The sequence below is a fragment of the Trachinotus anak genome, unplaced genomic scaffold (genome assembly GCF_046630095.1).
Source record: "Trachinotus anak isolate AG129_WGS33_773 ecotype Australia unplaced genomic scaffold, CSIRO_AGI_Tana_v1 ptg000024l, whole genome shotgun sequence".
NCBI lineage: Eukaryota > Metazoa > Chordata > Actinopteri > Carangiformes > Carangidae > Trachinotus > Trachinotus anak.
In genome coordinates, this window is record NW_027273875.1 from 5,325,852 (window position 1) to 5,352,068 (window position 26,217).

General features: G+C 39.7%; 1 protein-coding gene across 4 annotated transcripts in view; it reads left to right on the plus strand.

Annotated features, from left to right (window-relative positions):
- The window catches only part of cadm2a (cell adhesion molecule 2a), a 193,751-nt gene extending 181,271 nt beyond the window's left edge, over positions 1-12,480 (plus strand). For all 4 annotated transcript variants that reach the window (XM_071460808.1, XM_071460805.1, XM_071460807.1 and 1 more), the window contains 2 exons: positions 9,522-9,644; positions 10,633-12,480. In XM_071460808.1, coding sequence (XP_071316909.1) covers positions 9,522-9,644; positions 10,633-10,751 — 242 coding nt within the window. In that variant the 3' untranslated portion in view covers positions 10,752-12,480. The remainder of the gene's footprint in view (positions 1-9,521; positions 9,645-10,632) is intronic.
- The last annotated feature ends 13,737 nt before the right edge of the window (positions 12,481-26,217 follow it).

The window sequence follows — 26,217 nt, forward strand, 5'->3', positions numbered from 1 at the left end:
ATTATGTCACCCTACAATACTTATTTCAGTTAGACTTTCTTTGTTTAATGATTAGTAGTTTTCTTAGCAGCTGCACAGGAAGTAATGAATTATAAATATTACTTTCAGGACATTTCAAAAGCTTTTGTGTGGCACACTTAATCACACAAAGGTTTGACAGGTGAACAAAGGCCTACTTTGGAAAAGTGAAAATGTTTGGGTGAGTTTCAGCTTGTCTAGTCTCTTTTCATGGTGCAACATTATGACAATAATGCTGACATGGCAACATGTCTACCACAGCAGAGTGTTATGTCAATCTAAGTTTGTCAGTATAAAACTGAGGCGCTGTGATTGGCTGTATGCAAAGGAGCCTGCTCATTTATACATCATCTGGATCATAGCTTGTAAATAAGCATTTGACGTGTGACTGTTTAATCTGACAAAAAGAAAAGCCTTTAATTCAGCAACAAATGAATTACACAGCTGAGCAGCCGAGGAGCTTCATTCATGTTCATTGATGTGTCCATTCTCACACCATATAGATGTAACAGACCTTCTCTCTCGTCTCTGCTTTTTTGCTCCATCTCTCCATTCCACTCAACTTCAGTGCCCCAAATATCCAATACGGTCCTCAAGGAACTGAAAAATATATTTGAGGTACTTCAAGAAGCCCTTTACCTTGTGAGGTTACTCAATCCACTTGGCTACTGAACTAACTTAAATTACATTGAAGGTGCTTCAGGTAACCATTTCATGGAATCAGGTTCCTGGAAGAACCCTCAACTACCTGTAAGCTCCTGCCGGAACCCCTGATCACCACAGTGGGTCACAGCAAGCACTTTTGAACAGGTCACAGCTTTTGGAGGCACCCTTTTTAATTCGAGTGAGTTCTCAAGCACCTTGGAGGTTCATAAAAGGGTTCTTTCAAGAACCCTGGACTTTTCTAGGGTTACCCGATGACTCATGACTGCATTGGTCTACTGCAATATTTTCCTTGGACTGTGAAAGGAAATTGAAACAACCATAATATAATAAACTAAAATAATGGTTAGTGATTTTTGGTGTTGTGATTGATGCATGTGCACATAGGCCTATTTGGTGCTCTGCAGCCCCATTCATTCAGAATAATTTCCTCTCATTACCACTGCTTTCTCTAAATTACCATTTTTAAATGAGCCTTCAGGAGCCTTGAAACCCGTTCTACCTTTCTTCATTTTTACTTTCTCTCTAAGCTTTTGTTTCAATTTCCCCTCACCCCCTTTGTCTCTTCTAACCTCACATCTCTCTGAAGACCCTGGTTAATAACAGGCTTCCACATGTTGTTGCATATTCCTCATCAGCATGTCTCAGTTCTTCTCTGATGCCTGTTTGTGTAGCGCAGAGACACAAGAGGAGCTGAGTCTCAGTGTATCTTCAGGGAATCTAAATATCAGACTCCTTCACTGCATCCCCAGTCACAGGATACTACACTATCTGCTTTCATGTGTCTACTTGATTTATTACCAGGTCTTTTCACAGGCTCTGGATGAAAGCAAACAACTGTGGAGCTGTACCAGCCCTGTGACGTTTTGTCTTTTTAATAAAGTTGTCTTGAAGAGGAAATACACACTGTAGGTTTAGCACTAGAGCCTGTATGCACAATATTAGCATATTATATACCCGATCTTTCAGGTGCATCCCTCTCTGTTCTGCTGCGTTCTTGCATCTTTCCTCTCTTACCATTCATCAGCACATTGGATTTTTCCAAATAGCACAAGACTATGACAACAAAGACTAATGCATCTTTCAACAAGTGTAGGCCATCATTACATTGGGAATATAGTAAATCACATGCTAGTGAATTTGTACCTTATCAATTTGTATTTGGTATCAATAGTTTCTTCCTCTAAAATGATCTGAAGAGTATTTTGAAAAAAAACAAGTACTGTAGCTCTAAACTAAAGCTGTAAGATTTTGACTATCTATTCTAATTATGTGTGTCTGAAGTCTGTCAGACCTTCACTATTATCATATTAGTCATAATTGTGAGTCAAGAATTAAGTGTTTTTGGCTTTGATCTTAGCTACCATGACTGCCACGGGCCAATCAGAAAGCAAGGTGACGCTGCTGGACTTCATATTCACTGCAAGAGATATAAGACTCAACTAATGTTAGGCCCAGGGACAAAATTGGATTTAAACAAACTGGATGCTGCATTACCATTTAATGGAAGCATTTATTCTTACTTGCAGGAATAAATATTTCATATTGTAGACTCAGTGCTTCTAATGGGACATGTAAATTTGACAGTAACCTATTCCTTTAATTCCAACTGTTGCTGACCTTTGCAGTGTAGCTAGTGCGAAGTTGGTCTGTTTTTTTTATCTGTACTGTATAATGCCAGGACTGATGTATAACGGCAGTCTGTGATTCACTTTATTAATGAAGTGCTGGCAGGTATGCCCAACACACACACACTGCTTCAGTAGCCCAGCCAGCCTTAATGGCTATAATAACTCTTTCACTAAGTATCAGAGGTCTATGCAATGTCATCAGACCCCCCTTCGACAAACACACACACACACACACACACGTCCTGCTCCCCCACCATCTCTGATTTCTCTCAAATTTGCCAAATGCCTTTTCATGGCTCGCTGATTAGCTTTGACCTTGTGAAGCTGAAAGGTTGAATCATGAACAAGGGTTTCTTTGGTGTTTAAAATATTTACTATTCACTTTTCATAATCAGCATTCGTGTGGCCAACCCCAGCGCCTGCAGCCTGATATCGCTGCAGAAAAAGGGCTCACTGGCGAGAAGATAGCAATTATTCATGCCTACTGTCTATGCCTGTGGAGAAGGCAGAAACACTGCAAAAAAAAAAAAAAAAAAAAAATCATATATACCAATCTATCCCAAAGAGAAAAGTAAAAAGTAATGCACTAACAACCTTGGGACTCTTAATCAAAGTGTACAGTATTGGAAGATATTGCTAAATTGTCTTAAATTGATACCAGAAGGATGGATGCTACCTGAGGCTTTAACTGTCAGCGGGGAGCAGTGGAGGTTGCCATGGTAACCGATGAACACAATGGTTTTTCTGGTTAGTACTCCAAAGGAAAAATACAAAGGATCTTTCCTCTCCTCTTGAAGGTGATAGCAGTGACGACACACTCGAGGAGAATTCAAGAGTGGAGGCAAGGGATTGGTCAGGGTTCAAAAGTTGGGATTAGTCTAAGCTTTCTCCTTTTTCAAGTGAGCATTGGTTGAAAAAAAGCTGCATATGAGCAGGACCACTGTCACCCTCAGACTTGAGCCACCTGAAACATGTAATCGTCCTCACAAACATCAGCCCCCTTTTCTGAAATTAATAACAATATACCTGAGGATTTCTTTGTAATGGTTTGAAAATCAAACTTGCTGCTGTAAACAACAAAATGCAAAACCTTTTTTTTTTTTTTACCTCTGATTTTAAGATATTTGAGAGTTGAAAGCAGTACTGTGGGGAACACATCCTCTGGTTAAATTGATTTTGTTACTATAAAAATCACAACAAAGCCGTAAGCTGTTAATTTGTCTCGATCGGAGTTGCAGTCTTAACGAGTTATTCAATGGGATGAAAGTGTTGCGAATCATTTCATCTAGTGTTCAGTGTTTTGGATCCAAAATGCTGGATATTTATATACTTATGTTTTTTAGAAATAAACAGAAAAAACAGAAAATGTGCAGCAGATAATAATTAGTTAAAGGTTGCATCAAAACTAGACACAATTGAGACAGATTAGTCAAACAAAAAAATTTGGTAGACTGTTGAAAAATTAACAATTCAATCTTAAATAACAGTTGCAAATAAAGGGCACACAACAGGTAATGTTTTGTGTCTTTAACCCCACATTCACCTGTTCAAGCTGCTTTAGGCCAAGGACAAACGTTTTGTGAAAACTCAATAAGTGAAGGGACAATTTTCATTCCTTGGAGGGATTCATAACTGCTTTATTCCATTGCTATTGATCTTGTTTTAAAATGAGGGTGGGGGTTAGGCCGTGTGATGAGCAAAAGACACATTTTCTTGAGGGCAAGTGTCCAGGGCAGCTGGTTAGTTGCTGTGTTTAAAGCAGAAAGGCTATGGTCGGGTTGCAGCATCCCCAGGGGGGAACGGTTAAATATTGAACAGTCGACCATCTTCACTCCATTTTCCCTCCACTCTCCACTCTTTACACCATAAAGCTGAGGAGCACAGGAGAAATTAAAACATAATGCAAAGGTCTTTCCACTTATTGCAGGCTAAGCTTATTGATGACCTGTCACATTAACTCGCTTTGGGGAAGAATTATAGCAACAATTTGGAATAAAGTGTAGAACAGAAAAAGAGAAATCATTAGATCCTGAGGCAAGTGTTATGAATTACATGTAATAGGCCTTCTATTCATTACATCTCAATAGCAGAGGATACTTTCAGCAATGTTGAAGAAGCACACACATGCTGCATGCATGCACACACACACACACACACACACACACACACACACACAATGCAGTCTAATTTTCACTTGTTGACATGAAGTTTTATTCAATCCTTTATTCGTTTTTTTCTCTCTCTCTATTTTTCTCTCCCTCTGGGGATTGTTGTGGCGGCAACCTGCCTCCTCCTCCTCCAGCATCACTCGTTTCTGTGTGGGCTACTGTCTCTGCTGCTGTTGTTCTGCAGTTGGCTCACACAATGCGGTTCTCCCCGAGCTAACCAGCAGCATAATGTGGGTTATGACAGAAAGTATCTGAAAACCCACAGCGACACAATCTTGATTAAGTCACCACAGGTGTAGGAAGGATGTTATCTCCCTGCTTCATCCTTTGTCGTACTTTATTGCTGTTTTGAAGTGGTTGTGGATTTTGCAGAACGTAGCGCTGCTTTGAGAGAGTGATTCTTGCACGTGACTTAATGAATTCATATGATTAATTATCTTTGCTTATAACTTCATGCTGTTACCCTGCTGACCACAATTTCTTTTCATTCTGGGAGGAGAGAGGAGGTGGTTGAATATTCAAGATAGTGTCCAAGTATACGTGTGGGCTTTATTGAATGATTAGCAGAAATAATTTGTTTTCAGAATCTAATTAATCCACTCTGACCCAGCAAGCAATAATGTGCAAGGACACACACACACACACACACACACACAAACACACACGTTTGCTTTGGTAACTTCTCCTCTTTTCTGTCTGTCAAAGTCTCACATGCATGGGTGCATGCACTCAGAAGTGTACGCACGTGTCTTTCTGCCCTCTGCTACAGCCTCCAGGGACTCTTTCATCTTGGCAATAGAGTTAGCATTAGATGCAGATTGGTGAGTTTCCAGCCTGAGCCAAAAAGCGTAATTGACTCATCGAACAAGCGAAGGCTGCAGGCACTTTTCGTCGTCTCACTGTTTCCTCCTGTGTATCTAGCTTTAACTTAACAACACTGCAGTGGAATTAATGACGAGTCTTTAGGTTTTTACATTTGATGACATAATGTGAAGTGTTTTCACAACCAAAGCTATTACTGGGCGCTGGGCATTACTGGGTTTTCATTTAAAAACAACATATAGAAATAAAAATATAGAAGCCTTTGGATATGAGGTGTAAAGAGTTCATTTTGTTGTGTTTTGTTTTGGTCCAATTTTTTGTTAGGTTACAAGGCTATAGCCTATGTATGAGTAAGAATCTCTTAATTATTCCAAAAAATTCCATAATAGCTGCTTAAAAGTCAGTAAAAAGTCACCCCTCAATTTCCAGGGCTTCCAAAGATTTTTTTTGTGTGTTTCTCATGCATGTAAAAATCAGAGTTCATATTAACTCATAAACGCACGCACACACACACACACACACACACTCACTCAAAGATTCCCTGACCCACAGCGCAGACACAAGGACACTGCAGTTCTATAAGCCCGTGCTTAAGCTAGCTGCTTTATTGATCTGAGCATCTGGAACCATTGCTTCACAGAGCAATATCTGAGATTGAGAGAGGAAAAAGCATAATCCAGAGGAAGACAAAGATGCCTGCAGGGCATGAATTTTAATATTAAAAGATTTAATACCAAGAGGGGAAGAGCAAGAGAGGCGGAAGTGTATGTTAAGCTACAGTATGTAAATACCATTTGACTAGTATGCTGATACGATTCAAGGACACTGCGTCTGATCAGTTGAAATTGTTAATTTAAGAGATGGCTTTAGATGAAAGGCAGTGCAGAGGATGATGTGCAGTCAGGCCCAAGAGTTCCTCTAACAATCCTTCACAGGATGGGAAACTTCTCTGAAGTTTTTCAGACCTTGAGAGAAAATATGGCGTTAAAGAGAATGCGATAAGAGCACAAGTTAAATACAGACATCCAGTAAGTTGCCCATTTAACAAGTGGTATTATCGTCAACTGAACAAACCAACCGAGTCATTGACCGAGGATTGAAGTGAAGTAGAGTTCACTGCTTAATGTATGAATTTGCAGGAGTGAAAGTCAGATCAGGCAGTGTAATTTCCAAATCTGTGTACCACGTTTTTGGGACCTTTCAAGGATTAACGATTGTTTGGTTTAGTCACATTTCAGTCATGGACAGTGAGTCAGTCTAGAGATTTGACCTAAAATGCACAGCAGCCATCACACATGCTTTTATTTGAATGTATAGTATGCTTGGCACTCTTTCCGGAATGTCATTTAATCTATTCTTTTCATTTCCAGTCTGTACGCATCCTCGAAAATCCACACCGTACTGCTGTCACATATCCTCTGACAGTAACCCCATATGGAGCCAGCATCAGTGGAACGGATCAGATGAGGAGTTAGTGGGGCAGTTTGAGACGTAACACTTTTGGTTCAGTTCGGCCAAACAGTGGCTCACAGAAGCCCTGAACCCCTTTAACTTATTAAACAAGCCCAAATCGCAAGGCCAGGCGACAAGGAGAGTGTTATAAATATTAAAAGAGGAGTTTGCTCTGCAACGCTCTCATATTAAATCACACAGAGAAGAATGTATGTGCCCTTATTAAAAGATAATGTGTTCTGGAGCCATAAAAATGTATAACCCTCCACTCTATATCCCTCTCCTCATGGTCGTCTTTCCTTTTCCGTCTCGCTCCAACCGAAGTTTCAGCCTTTTCTTGTCCATTAATCTCTTTTTTTTTTTCCATTTCCGTTCTCTGTATGTCTTTGTACAGCCTTGCTGTATTTTTTCCTTCCACAAGTAGCAATGGACTCGAACCGAATACATAAGAACACAATACATGAACCATGTTTTGTACCTGAAGGCCAAGGTGCTCATATTTATTGTATTCACAGATTGTAAGTTATGAAGACTTTATGTCACAGGCTCCAGTTGTTTCATAAGTGACATCACTTGAGGCAGTTTATCAGACTTGGAGCAGCTCTCTCTGTATCTGCAAAAGGCTTCATACAACCTTTTGTTTAACATATGCAGTGTATGCAGTCCCCGACACCAGTGCTTAGATGGGTAAGATTGGTGCAGTTCCCCATTAAATTGTGTAGCTATCTCCTTTGAAGATGACTGCTGTTGTCAGCCTGGATCAACGGTAGCTATTAAACAGAAATGCAGAGTCATGGCACAAAAAAAACACTAAAACATCTCAAACCACTACTGCAGCATAATCAGCTTCCTTGCAATTGATGCGCATGCTCAGTTTGTGGCAATTGCCACTTTTCCAGTAAATCACCAAATATATGGTGGAGCTCTGAGGAAGTATCATATACTGTGAGAAGTTTTTGTTTTGTTTTTTTTTTTAAGTTGTGTACAGTGTGAGTTTTTGGAAGATACTGAACATGCAAATCAACAGTGAATAAGACGTCAGTGGTTAGACTCTGTTAAGGCACAGGCTATAATCCTTTCAGGGCAACCTTTCAGGTTAGATTTTCAGCGCCGCGTTCCTTTAAGGTCAAAAGCATTGCAGTAGCAGTCAGATCAGACAACATGTTCCAGAAGTGTCAAGGGGTTTGGCTCGCAGCCCAACCACTTGGACATGACACCAGCATATTGCATGGCCAATGTGCGTAGCCCTCAATAGGCAGACATATGACTGTATGGTCATGGCTTGTTTGTGCCCGCACTGGGTTGTAGCAGCTGAACTGAAGTGCAGCAGTCAGACAGTGAGTGTGTACGATGGTGAAAACCACTCACTACACTGACTGACAGAGGTGAAGAGACACAGCCATGTGTGTAACTAAACGCCTGAGTCCTCGCCCTGCTGGGCCGCGCCAGGGGAACATTCCTCTACTCTCTGCTCCACTGACCAAGCAGAACCGCGGCGCAGTGAAACCACGCTCCGCACGTCTGTGTGTATGAGTGCGCGTGTCGGCATGAGTGTGTATTTGTCCACCCTGAAGCAGTGAAGTGTGACGGCCTGGTCACTCAGACGGTGGAGAGTTATGGGGCGAGAGCAAGCCAGCTGTTCAATTTGGCCACATGGGCGGACTCTGAAAGAAAAGGAGAATACTGAAGAGAAAACACGTCAAAATGCGACGTGTGCTGTATGTCTAAACCGCCTGTCTATCACCGCTCGCCCTGCTCTGACATTGCCATATTTTAGCTATCATGAGCCCACATACACACACACAGTGACAGGGTTGTATATGGCATGCCCTGGCACTCAGAGGGGGATAATGAGATGAGTGCTAATTTCTCAGGTGTCATAGACTGATATGAATAATACAGGTTATTCCGTTACCCATCTCCCCCATTGCTGTCACTGTCAACTTTTTTTAGATTCACCTACAGTGGGGTCGGTACACTGTCAGTGTCACGTCCTGACTCTTATCTCAACAGCCATAAAGTCAGACTTTGTGAAAAAGAGGAAGTGAAAAAGGTTAATAAAGGAAATAAGCTACTGTTGAAAGAAAGGGGAACCTTTTATGGGTTTTTGCATGAGGCGTGAACAAGCTAATCATGCAGCGTCCCGGTCTCGTGACTCTTACTATCATTTCAACTGTTAGGGACCTGTACCAACTGTCTACCACCTAATTCCTTTTCCTAATAACAATCCTTCCTCGCCAAGAAACAGAAAAAGATTTATCTTTGCTTTTATTTTTTATTTTTGGTGTGATGATTTATTTACTGTGTACTACCCTTCCTCTGCTGCCCTGGTTTGCATGTTGGGGACTCCTGCGGCACACTGGGACGGGCGGTGGGGTAGTCCTGAATTATTCACTTCTTTTTTCTGAGTCCTTCTTTCATTCTCTCTTTTCCTTCATTTTGCAGGGTGAATGTGTCTCTGCCTGTAGCCGCTCTTTGTTTCAGTGTGCCATCTCTCTCTCTCTCTCTCTCTCTCTCTCTCTCTCTCTCTCCATCTTATTATTCTCACAGAGCGAGGCAGCTCTGTTCTGACTGCATGATGTGAGAGGAGGGAGGAATGACAGCAGCTCAGAACAATCATTAGATCAGGAACGAGCTGGGAATAATCTTCTCTTCCCTTCTTGCCCTGTTTTGTATTGTGTGCCTTACACTGTTCCCCTGCCCTCACTCACCTCACCAGCCGATGCCGTCATCTGCCCTCTTTGTTTCTCTCTCTGTCTTTCCTCAGATCCCAACGCTCTGGGGCAGCACGGAACTGACCATGCCCTGATCGGAGGAGTGGTGGCTGTAGTCGTCTTTGTCACCTTGTGTTTAATCATTGTTCTGGGAAGATACCTGGCCAGGCATAAAGGTAAAACCACAGTGGACCAGACCTGACTCTCTCAAGGCTCATGGGGCTAGTGGAGCGTGTCGTACTTGTCCCATTAGACATCGGAGTCCTTCCCCAATTCCCATGTTACAAAGTGTGACACACCTGCAGTGGAGAAGAAGGCTTAAAAGTCTTGCACACATAAGATGATGGATAGTTATTATGTCTAATATTTTTTTTTTGTCTTGGGTCAAATTTTGTACTCCTTATTCACAGAGTCATAACTCAGTCAAATCTGAACACACGATACACACATTTTGGACCTAAACTGAGGATGTTATTATCTTTAATATCCATCACAAATAAATGTCCACAAATCCACTTAGATGTCAGACAGCTTGGAGCTACCATCCATTATATTATAATATCATCCATGGTGATATTAAATTTCCTGTTGACATCCCACAAAGTACTAAGGGAAGTGTAGATCCAAAATGTAGGTCATTTTTATCTGCCCAAAAGACATATACATTTTTTTTCTTCAACTCTTCATGTAGCACATGCCTATTGATTTGTTTTGATGGCATTTCTGAGCAGCCAAACTTATTCTCAAAGTAAACAAAGCATACTTAGCTAAAACATTTAGCAGCTCCGCTACTGAGAAGTGAGAGAAATGAGCAAAAAAAGCCTGGGGTTTAACGTTAATGGTCAGTCTCCAACACCGATGCTACAAAAATGTATTTCTTATAGTCAGAGCTGCATCATATCATTTGAAGGCACAATTTGAAGCCTTTACTGCCACCACTGAGAACACTAAAAGGTGTTTGTTGATGCAGGGTTTTTACACACCTACTCTCTGCCGTATTTACATATCCAGCACTATCCTGGCTTCTCATCACTCTGTATATGAATAATGTAGCATTACTGATGTTGTCTTCAGATGTGTTTTTTCGCCTCAGGCAGCAAACACCACGCAGGGCTGCTCAGTATTTGTTTTCCTTGATATAGATTTGCTCTTTCGTTTCCTCAGGAACATACTTGACAAACGAAGCCAAAGGAGCGGACGATGCGCCCGACGCCGACACAGCCATCATCAACGCTGAGGGCAACCACGCGCACGCAGAAGAAAAGAAAGAATACTTCATTTAGACTGCAGGGGGAGCTGTGCAGCTCTCTCCTCCTCCCTTTTCCTCTTTCAGTCTCTGTATTTCTCTTTCTCTCTTGCTGTATCCCCCTTTTCTGCTCCACCTCTGACCACTGCCCCCATCGTGTACACGAGGAACCCGCAGGCAGTCCACAGACAGAGAAGTTCCCCAAGTGTTTTCCTGTTATTGCCTTTTTTGAGCCCATTTTTATCATTTACATCTTGTCCTTTTTTATTTCCATTATTTTTTTTTCTTTACTTTCTTTTTGGCAGCCAGGCAGCTTGCCGTTGCTGCTGAAGTGGTACCCTTTGTCATAGTTTTCCTCATCTCTGACATCAGTTCCTGGAAATCTGTGTATCTACCATGACTGCTTCTTACATTGCCCCTTGTTCATCTTGACTCCTGTTTCCCTCCAAGCAGACGCCCAAACACATACTATATCCCCTTTGTTCACACACAACCACAAACACATATCATATTTCACATCAACACGGTGCCTAAAAATACAGACGCCATTGAACTTCTGTCAATGCCTTCATGTATCGTCTGTCAGTAGCAATGTAAATGCTTTGTTAGATGGTTACCTGGACCATCATTTCATTGCTTAGTTCACAGCTTTTGATTATGCATTGCGTCTTTTTTTTTTTTTTTTAATTATTATTTGAACGAAGATCTGTGCTGTTTACGCCTTATACATGTCTATCACACTGAATATGGTACTTTTAGATGCTCCACCTCCCCCCAACTCCATCTCCTCTAAATAGACTTGTAATTAAACAGTTGACCCTTGTAAGATAAGAAGAAGGTTTTGCGTAACACTGTAGCAAGGTTTGTCAGATAAGTGTATAATATGATTTTCATTATTAGGGTAGGGGTAATGAAGGGTAATGTGGTATTGTTTAGAGCAGAGACTACACACCAAAAATATATGAAAGATGCTAGATGAAGCATTCCATCAAATGAACTCAATCAGTTATATAAACCCATTTGCTAAATCTGCTGTACCTATGTACCTTTGTCTGTATATTCCTGCACTGTCCAGGCTGCAGTTTAGCAGAACACCAACACCTTCAGTGTCCTCTTGACAGCTTACAGTAGTTTGTTCTTCACATAAAGGGTTCAGATGTACAGACAGAATCGATCTCCTCTCTCTAAAAGCTGTATAAATTGTACTGAAGTGAGTTTAGTTTTTTCTCTTTGAAAAAATGCGTTTATGTTAATGACACAGTTAAATAGTTTTAAGGCTGAAGGACCCTGTGAAATGTAAAATAAACCATTAGGAGGTATTACGGGCTAAAAAAATAAAATAAAATAAAAGTACACAGTTACAGTATGTACAGGAATTTTAGTGTTGAATCATTATTTCCTCGCTCTCTCTGTAATGTCATTTTGATTGATACCTCATGTAAGCTTGAGGTCCAGGCAGCTTTCCATGGTGGTTTGTATACGCAACCAGTCATATTATAACACAATAAAAATAGTGACTATATTCACTTTTTTTCCCTTTGTATTACCACTTCTAACTAAATTTCTGTTGAACTAGTTTCTAACAATATAGCTAAAGTCAGAAATCACCAACACATCATCCACAGCCACCTCTCAAACTGCAGAACCGCTTTTCTTATTTAGTCGTTCTCCATGAACTGAATTTTGATTTTCATTTCATGGGGTCTTCAAGCAAAAAAAAAAAAAAAGAAAAGAAAAGAAAAAAAAGAAAAGACAAAAAGATTAAAGGATTAAAAAAGGAAATGGTGTATGAGTGCTGGGTCTGGATCTACAGGGGCCTCCTTTCCAAAACTAAAAAGTGAAGACAATAGAGAAGCACAAAAATGTCTGAATGAGTAACTGTATTCCTTTGCCAACAACTAGTTCCACCCTGGGAATGTTTCTTCTATTCAAATGGGTAGTGAAAAGAAGACAAGGCTGTCTTTGATTTAATTCTGGAGAAAAAAAATACAGTGCATCTTTTTGAAAATGTAAACTGAATCATGTTTTTTTATTTAAAGAAATGTTTCTAATATTTTTGGTTTAAATGGTTCTAAGCTCCCTGCTGTATATTGTGTCTGCTAAAATGTGGTTAATTGTGAAAATTGATGTTAAATTCTGGATTCCCGTACTCCTTCAAATTTGTATATTAGCCACCTTTCTATTTACTTTTTTTCATTTTTCATTGCATAATCCTTATTTGAAATATTTTAAACAGATGTATTTTGTTTTGGCACAAGGCATGTATATAATGTGTGAGAACTAAACTTTGGTAATACACATTAGCATGTTTTTGTTTGGTTCTTTATCATGATTAATTTATTTGAACTGAAGTTATTTAAGAGAGAACCACAATGAAAGTATATTTGTAACTCTGGAGAACAGTGGCTTCTTGTGTTTGTGGCATGCTTTTCAGTGCTACACATCTAAAAGATTTGGTGTTGTGGAAAATATGATGACAAAAAAGAAAAAAACACAAAATTGGTGTGAAAAAAATGGTTTCCTGTACAGTGGCCTTTTGTCCACTGAAACAGAAAAGAGTGCACCTGTATTCACCAAATCCTGGAAATACAAATTGGAATTGAAATCTAATTGAAACATAATGTTTATATAGGAGGCAAAGAAAGTTTCACACTCACAAACGTAACATATCCCAGTAAACAACTTCGGTTTCTTTTCACGTGTCCCTGCTATTCATCTTTCATCAGTTTGCAGGAATTTGGTTGATTTACTCTCCTGTGAAAGAGTAATAAGCACTGTGGCCTCTGAAATGAAAGACTTAAAGGCAAGGCACTAATCTGCTAAATGGGAGCAAAATATTACCAAGGGCAATAAAATAGTGGGCCCAGCTGTCTCCAATTCAGTGGCCAATTTACAACATTATGCAAATGAGGTCAGCAAGTAAGGTCTTTCTCCATGTGTTATAACTCAAGCAGTGCTGGAGTGAATCACAAGTTGGGAATCATTTGATCGATGCCTGTCACCACTGATGTAGGATTTACATTTTTTTTTTTTTTTGAATACAGTTTTTTTGAATACAGTTTTCATATTTTATTCTTTTAGAGCCTTTCAATCAATGCACCATTTACAGGTGCAACTTAAGCCTCACCACGAACCTTCAGTAGATCCAGACTAAAGTGTTCTAGGCTGGCTCTGGTCTTTAGAAAACCTGTATTTATCACAACAATGTAATGTTTCGGGTTTTTTTTTTTTTTTTTATCTACTTCTTTTCATTATGTCTTAAAGTCATATTTTCTGTTGCTTTACATCTGTGTGTCCATCTTAGAAATAAGAAAGTGGTCCAATGGATTTGTTGATTCTGAAGTCAGAGAAAGAGGCTGTTTTATATTAAATGAACACTCATAAATAACCAGGTCTGCAGTGATGAGTTGGTGTTTGCATTAGAAATGAAACATTTACTGAATTATGCACTCTGACTTATTTGGTGGATATTTTTTAGTAAGTGGTGAAATGTGTTTTTTTTCTTTTTTTTTTCTGAAAGCCACATGTAAATATGTGTTTTGACATGACAGTAATGAGCTAATTTGTTGCAAATTGCTTTTTATAATAGTTAGACCAAACCTGAATCTTTTTTAATTTGTTATTTTAATAGCCTGGCACATACCATCAACTATTTTACTGTGATAGAATCAACTGTACCTCTGTTACATCCTGGGGTCAGTTATCAGATGTGTTTCTTTGTTGTTGTTGGTTGAAACTAAGCTTTAAACTTGTTGCCTCCTTGGTCTCCTATATGTATATCAGTTTGGTTGATATCCACAACATCATGGGCCTCTAATTTCATCCTGGCAGCAAGGCAGTGAGGATAGTCACAGTGGTGTTTTTTTGTTCTTTAGACTTGTCTCTGTTTGGTCATTTGCTGGCTCTAAATGAAACCACTTTCTTTGACTGAGGAGGGAGTGATGCAGCTGAGGTTGTGTGTTTCTGCATACTGGTCGCAATTTTGGCATAAAATTGCGAACAATTTTGTGATCTATTTTCATGTTGGTGAAGGCACTTACAGACTTGTACAAAATCACAAAAAAAACCTCTATGTCTGTTGAGGTCTGCCTCTTTCGCTGTTAACTACTTTTAATCTTACAAAGATTTAATCTAACAGATTTTATTACATATAAAATACATCTTAATGTGATTGAAGCAGTTTGTAATGGATTAGATTAATGGGTGATTTATACTAGTACTGTTTCACAACTGCCTGTAGGTTGTAGGATCATTGTATTTCAGCTGATTAAAACCTGCAGACATTATACAGCAGCAGGGCTCATATGTGTGTGTGCTCCAGGCAACAGACAATAATAACAAAAAAATATATATATATATTCTAATTCAAGCTACTGTCAGTGTTGACTAAGTACACTGACATCAATATGTTATAAAATAATGTAAATTCAGATTTTAAAAAAAGGGACATGAGAACGCCCTTTGATGCATACGTGTGGAGCTGTTTATTTGTGCCTTGCACCTCCAGCTCGCTCCTGCCTGAGAGGGATGAGACGAGCTCATGTGATTGGTGATTATTGAAGCTTGTCCAAAACTCCACTTGCTGAGGCCACATTGTGTATCCATCCTGCTACAGACTTTTCACCACACTGCATTGCCCCGTGGGCCACATGTGATCACAAAACAAGTGCGGGTCAGTCAGGCCACACGCACATGCATCCTGCCCCGACTCTGCGCGTGCATATCCCAAGTCTCAGGAAATTAGAGGCCCATATCAATTAAAAATATCAACTCTGAATCCCTCATTGTAAAGGGAAGGATATGAAAGTGATGGCCACTTTGAGTCATAATATAATTTTTTTTTTTCCTTTTTTTTTTTTTTTTTTTTTACCTGTATTGGTTTACATTTTGTTTTAACTCATGGTTTTGTTCACCACAGCAGTGATGATAGCATGACATGGCCAAGTCCAGTCCTGTCTCCTCTGACCCTTCATATGTCTTTGCTGTACAGTTTGGCTTTAGCGCACCACTGTGTTCCTCTGCAATATTGACACTAGAATCAATCAGCCCAATCTCCATATTATCACAGTGATGTTTTTTTTTTTTTTTTTTTCATTATATCTATTTCTTTTGTTTTGCATCTCAGGAATATATTTCATTCAGAGATTTTTTTTTTTTTTTTTTTTTTTTTTAAGTTTGTTTGTTTGTTTTCTGTCTTAAAAGGGGGACTTGCGAGCACTTCTCACTCTGCTAGTCCCTGTATGCTGACACCATGTATTTGTTGAGTTAAAGATTATCACAATGTTAATAAAATTATTCAGTGATTCTTCAGTAATTCTGTCATCTCGCTGTCATTGGGATATTAGACTTAAGAAGCTGTTTTTTGATATGATCACTGACTTGAAATACTGAGATTTAGAAATATGCTGCAAATAATCACGAGTTTCAATAACAATAGAATTTGTGTTTATACACAATGTTATCTAATTTTAGCTTATGGTATGTAAGCAGTACAATGCTTTTGTCCTCTTGTTTTTTCTTGTAGCAACACACATCTTTATGTATATCAGTCTTTAGATGGAAGGAGTTGTGACGCACTATCTCTCACTAAATACCAGATATCCACAGTAAAGATCAGGATTAGAGCTAGACACGTTAGTTCAGCTTCTGATGTACCTTGGTGACATAAAGGGTTTCATATCAAGCTGTAATGAGAGGGCTTGATTCGATATATAGCACCATATTGGAGGTGTTTTCCTCCCATTATCTGTGGGGTTTATTATATTTAATTTAGAGGTTCGTTCTCATGTATGAAATGGAAATTGTTGAATAAATAGTTGCCAAAACATCTGTATAAGCCTGATTCTATTCTATTTATTATATATATATATATATATTTTTTTTTTTTTGTCATAATTTTTTTCTTCTGGAAGCCTCATACTGAGAGATAAGCACTGATAATACACTATAAACACTGCGGCTTTGAAAATGTCTAAATTAACCTGCACACACACAGAACACACTCATAAAAAACACGAGCAAACACATGCACAGACACATGTTCATGAATTTTTATTAACAAGAATAATTCATGTTGTGTCTCAGCTCCCCTATCTGCGCTCTGTGTGGTGGTGGTGTTATGATGCCATTCAATTTATCACATGGGGTCTTTCAGCTGTCTGAGCGGTTCTTTTCTGTATTAGTTGACGGTCCATACAAGGCTGTAATACAAAAACAGCTGTGATACATGATATAAGAACTTAAAAGTAGTCTCAGGACAAAGTGATGAGGGGGAAAGTCATTGAAAGGGAACGGTAAAGTATATTTTGCTTGAGGGGGAGAAACTTAGAGGAGATGACTTCTTAAAGTTTCTATCCGGGGTCACTTCATGAATGAACCCTCACTCACATCCACGATGATGCACTCAAACCAATTCCAGTATAAGCCGCAATAATATAGTCCTATAATAAGAAGAGTTTCTACTAGACTTTTCTTACAGCTTTAGGTTTCAAGGTGCATCACAGTAAATCCCTAAAACTGAAACACTTGAGCATGCATTGTATTACAGTGCAAAAGTAAGATCTGTATGTATTCACTTGTAAAAGCCTGTAGTTCTTGTGGTTAGATTTAGGGTATTGGCTCAGGCTCGTGGTGGTAAAGTAAAAATCCTTTAAATCTTGACTGTGTGACTTCCATCATTTCTGTTCCAACAGCATCAGGAGACAGAAGAATGTGCATAAATTTATGAAAAGATGGAGCACATATAAAGAGGGATATAAGACTAGAAAAGGGAGAGAAACTGAGAGGTGTGTGTGTGTGTGCGTGTGTGTGTGTGGATGTAGCTGAGCCTGATAGACAGGAGGGAGAGGTATCCACCCTTTTCAGTGAGTCAGAGGATGATGACTAGTGGTGCTGGGGGGGGATTATATAATGGCAATAAGACGTCATGTTAGACTGAAGAAAAGCAGTCCACCTGTCAGGAATAAATACAGGCTGGAGGGGGCTGAATTTCTGCAGCTGAGGTGTGATTCTCCTCCTGATGAAAAGTGAGGGGTCAGTGAAAAAAAGCCAATTACCACTGAATCAATCACCGTAGTTTTGTGAACTGGGACATGGAGGTTGAGGAAGACCAGACAGAAATCGCTTTTCATGCAAAATGTTGTTTTGCATTGTGTTTTTTTTTTTTTCCCCCTCTCTTACCCTCAAGCTGATTTTGCAGCCATTCATTTCCAAAGTGTTTGTGTTCCCTGGGGAAAATTAAGTATGAACTTTCCCAAATTCGCTTTCATTTGTATTGCGCAAGTTTCGTTAGATGGTGTAGAATAATAACAGGACAGATGGAAGAGACAGGTGGGATGACAGGCAACAATGGATTTTGAAGCCATGCAATGAATAAATAGCATGGAGCATAGTGAACTGAGCTGTCAGAAACACCAAACCCGCCACTGCATTTTTGTACATCTATATTCACCACCTTATCAATATGATGTTTCATGGCTAATCACACCTTAAATGTCATGTTAAAGTGAATGTTACAGTTCTGTCCCACAACTATATCACCCAAAAACACTAGATCTCTTTAATAAACACATTCATTTCATCAGAAAGGCACCAATAAAATACTTCAAACTCATTACTGAGGAAACCAAAAGCCTCACAGCTAGAGTTTAGACCCACAAATACAAGTTCTCTGAACTTATTCTTCTTCTCTTGCTCTCACTTATTTTACTTCCTATAATAAATATTGGATTTGTCAACATGTTTCTTAGTGAAAAGGGGACAAGGAGGTATTGAAAGTTTCTGAGCCGTTATTCTGTGTTCTTTTCACAAAAAGGAAACAACCGCTGAATTTGGCTCCACATTCAAATATTTAATGAATGACCTGGAATTCAACTTATTACAAAGTGGTTTGCTAATAAGGTAAAACTTTACCGTCATTTTAAATGGCCCCAGAGCAAAATAAATGAGATACAGACATGTTATATTAAATTGGAGAAAGATGATAAAATATATTGCCGTTATCTTCCCAATTTTTTGCTGCCTCTTTAAAATTTGCTGCTTTGTCACCACCTCTGAAATGACAAGGGTATAAAACCAGATGGGAAGCAAGGGGGGAATATTGATTGATGCATTCATTTAGGTTTGTCAGTGCAAGACGGTTTCAGAATGAAGAATAGCCCACCTCTTGGCCGAGCAACAAAGTGACAAGTTAAACGTCTTCATATGCGATGCTGAGATCCAAACATAATTAATAAGTCCTAAAATATCAGTCATCAGTATGGACACATACCTTGTGTTTTCATATAGTGTAATTGCATGAATGTTCACTGTTCAGTCAATAATGCACGTTCCTGTCCCTCGGTTTACCTTTGGGAGAGAGAGAAGACAAAACTGTTGCAAAGGGAATGGCAATTAGAAGGAGGGATGCAGATGGATGTGCTGGGGAGAGAACTGATACAGTACGTCTTGACTTTTGAAGGCAGATGCACAAAGGGCTGTTTAAGATGAATGGTGCCCCCTCCACACACACACACACACACACACACAACTCTAAGTGTCACTTTCTGAATGTGCCACGATGCTGAGCCTCACACCTGCCCGGTGCTGTCAGTCTGCCAGCTGTGAGAGCTGGAGCTGTCTCGACAGTATCAGCAGCTCCATATGCAAATACATTCCTCTTCTTTATGATGTGGGATTCACTTGCCCACATCTCTGGTCGCCTCCTTTCAGTCCCTTCATCTGAGCCACTTCTGTCCATCCCTCTATCAATCCTGATCTTTTCCACAGCCACTTTTTCCCTTTATATCACCAGCCTTCAACACAGGCCCCTTAACTCATCTTCATTTCCCTCTTCATCCCTCTTTCTCTCCTTTCTCCTCTGTGGTGTCCTGTGTAGCCAGATCTCCATTTACCTTGCAGGATGATTCACTTTGGAGGGATCGGCCAGGGATGACAGCAGAGCATGTTAGTGGTGTTTGATGTTCAATAATTGTGCTGACCATGTGTATACACACACACACACACACACACACACACACACGCACACACACACAAACACACACACACACACACACACACACACACACACACACTATGACCTGTTTCCTGTGCTTCAACATGGCATCAGAGAGAAAAAAGCTTTGATGTCTACAAGCTTTACTTTGAGGGAATTTTCCCCACATGAACCCAGGAAGATACTCGTCAAGCAGCACCTCTTTGACTTTTTCTGAAGTTTAGGCCAAAGGTGATCAGACAGGTGACCTCCTCTTAAGATGTTTTTACAGGCGCAGTCACCTCATGTCAGGAAGACGTGCGGCGAAGCATCTCATCTCCGCGAGCAGGTGTGCTGTCACATGTCATTATGGTTTAAACGCTCGGGCTCAAGGGAAAATGCACAACTTTGGTGCATTTATTATACTTGTCAAAGAGCCTGTGCACAATAACCCTGGATGCCAGAGATGACAACACATGAACATTAAGCCTGAGCACAGTGGTCTTAGGTGTACTTCTCCAACAATGACGGGTATGGCCTGAAAACAAAACAAAACAAAACAATTAAATAACTAATGTGTATTCACCCATCAAAGCAAATAACTAACAACTTAGATTAATGGTTGATGTCTTAAAATTTGTAATGACTAATTCAATAATATGCAACATTTTTACCTCAAATATCTAAAGTGAATCACACAGCTTATGAGAGTAATAAGTATAGTGTGCACATGATACAATGGCTGTGAGCCCACTTGAGCCATCAGAAAGTTAGAGGAACTTGTTTGTGATATTACCTGTGATGTCACTTACATTATGTCACTCACAAGTAGATAACTCATTACCCACCACTCAGACGCCCTTTGAGCAAACTTCTCTTGCTCCATTCCAGGCTCCTCAGCGGCCGAGAGAAAAGATTGCAGCAGCTGTGCAACTGTGCGAGTGTGAAGCAGAGTATACTGCAGCTGGATGAGCATTTGTGTCAATAGCAAACCTGACATTAGGTAAATATATGTTTACGTAACAACAAAAAAACTGCAGGATTTTACTGAGACATCCTATTGAGATGGAGAACTATGTGTGCAATGTTTAGGCAAATTACAGACGGCTCTGGCTTTAGTTTTGTTTCACATATCCATAAAAATATCAAAGGTTTGAGCAAAGGGATGTTTCGGTGCTTAGTGTTCAACAAACATGCGATGTTGCCATTCTGATTAATGCTAGGAACTTCTCTTCTTGTGTTTGCTGTCTCCCTTAATGTGGTCATAGTATCAAAGAAGGTATTTTGAAGAATACTGAAACAAAATTGTTTTTGAAACATTACAGCATGAAGTAACTTTACTGTTCATAAATCTACGACTAAATGTGAGCATATCATCATTATTTTATTTTATTTTATTTTACTGTCTGATCATTTTACCATGATAGTCTCCACAGCTCTTGGTGCACTGCCACTGAGTAAAGTTGATGAAATGTGGCAGAAGTTCTCCAACTGCTCATTTCATGTGGAACAACATATCCATTAAAGCTGACAGTCAGGACACAAAACTAATAACAGCTGTGCTGTTTCACATCTGAAGTAATAACAGCTCAGAGACAAAACATCACAGTATGTCTGTCCAAATGCCTATGAAGTTCACTTTATGTGAGACACCAGTGTAGTAGGAGTATATCATGGTGGAATGTGAGCTTTATGGGGGATGGCTAAGCATTAGTCGGCCTTTGGCCGGATTCTGCCATGGTTGCAGTGATACTGCTAATTTATATCTGCTGCACAACTAATGGAGGATATAAAAGGCCTCAGGTCTGTCCATTTCAGACTACATTTTAGGGCACAGTTCCAATTGATGAGAAAGCACAATGTTAAATGAGTGTTTTGTGGCAGTTAGGGTGTGTGGGTATTCTGGTGGTCTTTATGGTGGTGCCTCATTAAAGAACTGCAGAGTTATCAGACTTAATTAAAACAGATTACTCTCTCTTGCATTTTTTCTCTCTATTTCATGTACACATATACTGTGCAGCTAAACACACACACTACCTACTCTCAGATCTGACAGCTTGTGTTATGTAATTGCTGCAAGTTCAGACCAAAAAGTATTGTATCTTTTCTTTTGACAAGAGCAATTCTCCTTATTCTCATCACTGTCTTTTCCCTCTCCCTTTGATATGGACAAATATGAACCATTCTCACTGAACCTCATACCATGAAATGTATTTTGTAATCTGTTCTGCTGAACAATGTCATGAGTAAGGTTTTATGTCTACTAAAAGCGAAGTCACATCTTTGTGTAGTGATCTAAACCATGTTTTGTACTGATGCCCTCATTCTTACCTTCAAGGTTCATCGTAGAACCAGAGTTCAGAGGTCAACTTTAACTCTTTATTGGCCAAATGTTAAAGACAACTTCTTCTATAATCAGGCTTTATCAAATTGTTTTCAAGATTTTTTCCAATACCATGGATCTTTTTATAAATGCCTTTAACTCTATCATTACACTCATTATCACACTGCCTGTGTATTAGTTTGCCCTGTGATTAGATTTCTTTTTTAAAATTTTAAACACGGGGACTGTAAAAAGATGAAACAGTAGAAAAGCTTTTGTGCACAGATTTGAATTATCTAAGCTATAGAGAGCCCATTTTTGTGTCACAGAAATATAGATACATGACCTCATACAATAAGACTTTTTAACTGTGCCCTATTTTAAAAAGTCCCCTGAAGTATGAAGAAGTTATGACAGTAGCAGATCTTTTTAAAGTCATTATACAGTTCCCAAAACTCATTATGTTACAACTATAATTTCACCTTGCACAGAGACCTGGCGGACAGACACTGCAAAGCTGTAACAATGAAAAGAGGTTGAAAAAGTTGTAACTCTATCGGAGGTTGGGGGCAGAAGGGTCATGATGAACCAGATGTTTTTCACTGAGCTCTGACTTCACATGCTTCTCAATTCACACACATCGCACACGCTGGTTTGGCCAGAGGTAATGATCTATGTCGAGAGAAAGGTACGACTTTACACCAAGGTACTACACAGGGGTCAGGGTCACCTTTAAACAGATGTTATGGCAGAGGCCGATGCCAGTGAATCGGGACATGGGTCAGTATTAAGCAGATGTTGCAGACCAGGAGGGATTAGCATGTCACATCCTCTTTGAGCTGACTAAATGATGCTGTCTCTGTCAAGAGACCCCCCGCCAGCAAGTGAGATAGCAGGAGTCCAGCTTTTATGCTGTTGCCATGGTGTAGCAAAGAAATCATTGCTAATGTCACATATTGTGAGAAAGCACCTTCAAACCCAGAAAAGAGCCTTCTTGGCTCACTGCTGCCATGGCATTTAGCCACTGTCGACCATTCTGTTGTTAAGGTGATCGATATTCCTAACCCCATGTAAAATTGATTGATCTGTTTGTGTTATTTGGAAAAGTCTGTGATTTCAATTCAGAGCCTGCAAAACAAGATTTATTAAATGTCTGCTCATTCAGCAGAGAATGAAATGCATTTTCACACTGAATGTTAAAATATAGAATCACTGCAATCTTCATGCAATAGCGGCAATGACAACTAGGTTCTGTAAACAAGATTAAACGATATTGTGAACAATAATATAGCAGTAAACAACTATTTTCTATGTAAAGGTATAGCGGAGTGACAGTGTCCTGAGTGGAGAACAAAGTCATGTGTTGTAATCTGAGTTTCTCTGTTTTTGTAACCAGGCTGGAAATGTGGGACGTTTGTGTGTTTGAGTTCCTCCTGCTAAACCTTTGGCCTTCCCCACATTTAAAAACACGTGCCCACATGCGAGCTGACACAGAACAGTATGCAGCCTTCAGGTGAAAGCGACCTTCCAAAATTTCATTCCAAAAAAACACTTTTTTTTGTCTAAAAAGGCTCCTACAAAGAGAGATGAGGCCAGAGTACAGGCCGACTGCCCATGGGAAAATCGCAGAAATACTGGTCAGCCAATGGCGGGTCAAAACATTCAGAAAGTTTTTAAAGTTTTTTCCAGCTCCATCAGTGTCTTTATTGTCGGTGTCATTTGTGCAACCGCGGATAAAGTCCAAGGCTGAATATCTTTCCAAGTCCGACTGTGGAGCCAATAGTTGTCTGTCTTTACCAGGATAAATAGCCCCATGAGCTGCTAAAGGCTCCAGCTTGACTCAGAACTGGTTTTTCTTCTGCTCAATGTGTAAGTGACTTGATGCTACATAATGTTACATGTCTGACTACGGTAGCATTACAACGCTAGCTGACTCGCTGTTACTAATGTAATGAATTTGTTCAGCAAATGTCGCTATCGCTAGCTTGCTAACTTTTAGCATTGCCATGGAGCAGCAATGCTAGCGTACGTGGGCTAATGGTTGTGGTTGTTTTTTGTTGGCTCTCATGTACACAGGTTGACTTTAGTCAGTTGTGCCTCTTGTTCTGTGTTTAGTGGCCACTTTCACTCAGCTTTGTGACACCTTGCTGCCTGAGGATGTGAGCGGGGGGGGGGGGGGGTCTAACGGAGGCATGAGGTGTGGCTAACGAAGCATTTGTTTTGGTCTGAGATGCTGGTGGTCTAGTGCAACATCTAGAGGCAGTGGCGATCGTTTACAGAACCTTTAAACTGATGCTGAGTGTTTCCAGTAAAGCAGCACAGCTGTAAATACTTCTCATACTACTCATTTAACAGTGGATAATACATGCTCCCTATAAGATGCAGAGCTTACTAAATTCATGAATTAGGATTAGTTAAAGTTGTATGTTGACGATGGCAGCTGATATTGATACAACTTATCACAAACCTCCTGTTCTGGAAAATAATGAATTCCAAACAGCATTATCTGGCAGTGGGGAGGTAAGAAAACAACAGTAATCATTCAGTATATGCTTAGCAAAGGAATGGTAGCACAGTGATGACTTATCTGATCACCTGTGGCGACATAAATATGTGTTCTGAAGAAGCATTTGCCCACTTCTTTCTTAGGAGTAATAAGCACATTCCTCTCAAACATTGTCCTCTTTTATTTGTGTGGAAGCAGATCTGCTGAAGAGATGGAAACACATATGAGATGAACTACAGACATCTCACAAAATTTTGAATTTTGAAATCATAACTCGACCCACAATATGTGCCTGATCTCAGAATGTCTTTCACAACAATATGTTTACCTTCCTGCATCGATTATGTGCTTTGCATTCCTGGAGATACTTACAAGTAAATCAGTCATTTTCTCACAGACTTGTTGGTCCTTGATAACAAAGAGCACTAATAGGCTTCTGTCTCTTGAGACTTAGGTTAAAGTGTCTGTATATAATTATAATGGTTTGTGTGCTGACCATGTCCCCTTTAACCACCAGTGCTGTGGAAAGTCCTCTGTACAGTGTGTCATGAATATTCAAAACATTTACTCTCTGCATATTTCAACAAAGCTTCTGTTGCTTCTGTCTGTTTCTTTGCTCCCCATATGTTGTGGCTTTAAAGGACATAGCTGGTACGTATGGGATGCCATGCCAAGAAAATCACATTTGTTCTCTTCATTTACCACACTTACCAATGAAAACACCAACATCACACTCAATCAAACACACACAAATAATCAGTTGATTTTTATTCATTGATTTCCCCCCCGTTAACACAACACTCTCATATTATGGCCATATGAAGTGTTAGCAAGCAATTGTGTATTTACACATTCAGCAGGGAGCATTCATTTGGTGCTGTGTTAGTGGAACAATTGCAATAGCTGTGGTCTGGTCTCCACCAAACCCTGAGGGAAGTATCTGGCTCTGTAGTTACTGAATGCTCCACTATGTTCACCAGTCACCAGCTGTGTCTGTCTGTTGTGTAGTGGTGGGCAGGTAGTGTGCAGTGGGTTTATACAAGCAGCTGCCAACGCAGATGAGAGTGGTGAGACTGAATCAGACTGTAAAGTTGCAGGTCGTAAACCAAAACAATGAACTGTAAGGTGCCGACACTCTCCCTACAGCTGAGGGAAACCGCAGAGTTGAGTGTTACTTCTCTGTGGGTTCAGCACCACTATACAAAATAAGTTTTCCATACTGATTCGTGCAAATTTAATACCCACCAACAAGTAATATACACATGACACCATATTACATATATTCTGGACCTGTTTCCGTTAAGTGCCCACAGTGGGATCTTTCACATACAGTACTATGGAAAAAAATATATTTTTTTGATGCATCAATTAACTTCATACAAAGTAAACCTAACCCAGTAAATGTGTGCCTCCCTGTGCCTTTAAAACTGTCCCAGTTCTCCTCCACTTGTGCACAGTTTTTCACAATACTTGGCAGGTAGGTTGTTCCTTCATGTTCCTGTGTGGATTTAGACTGTCTCAGTGTCTTCTGTCTCTTCATGCACTCCTGAACTGAAGACTGACTCGGTGTTCAAATGATGTGTTTTAAGACATGGAGATACTCTGATACTCTAAATTAAAAAAAATGTCTGATATGATTTTTCCTCTAAAAAGTCAAATTAACCGGTTACAGTCTTAAAATTACATCTTCTCCTTCTCTCTCA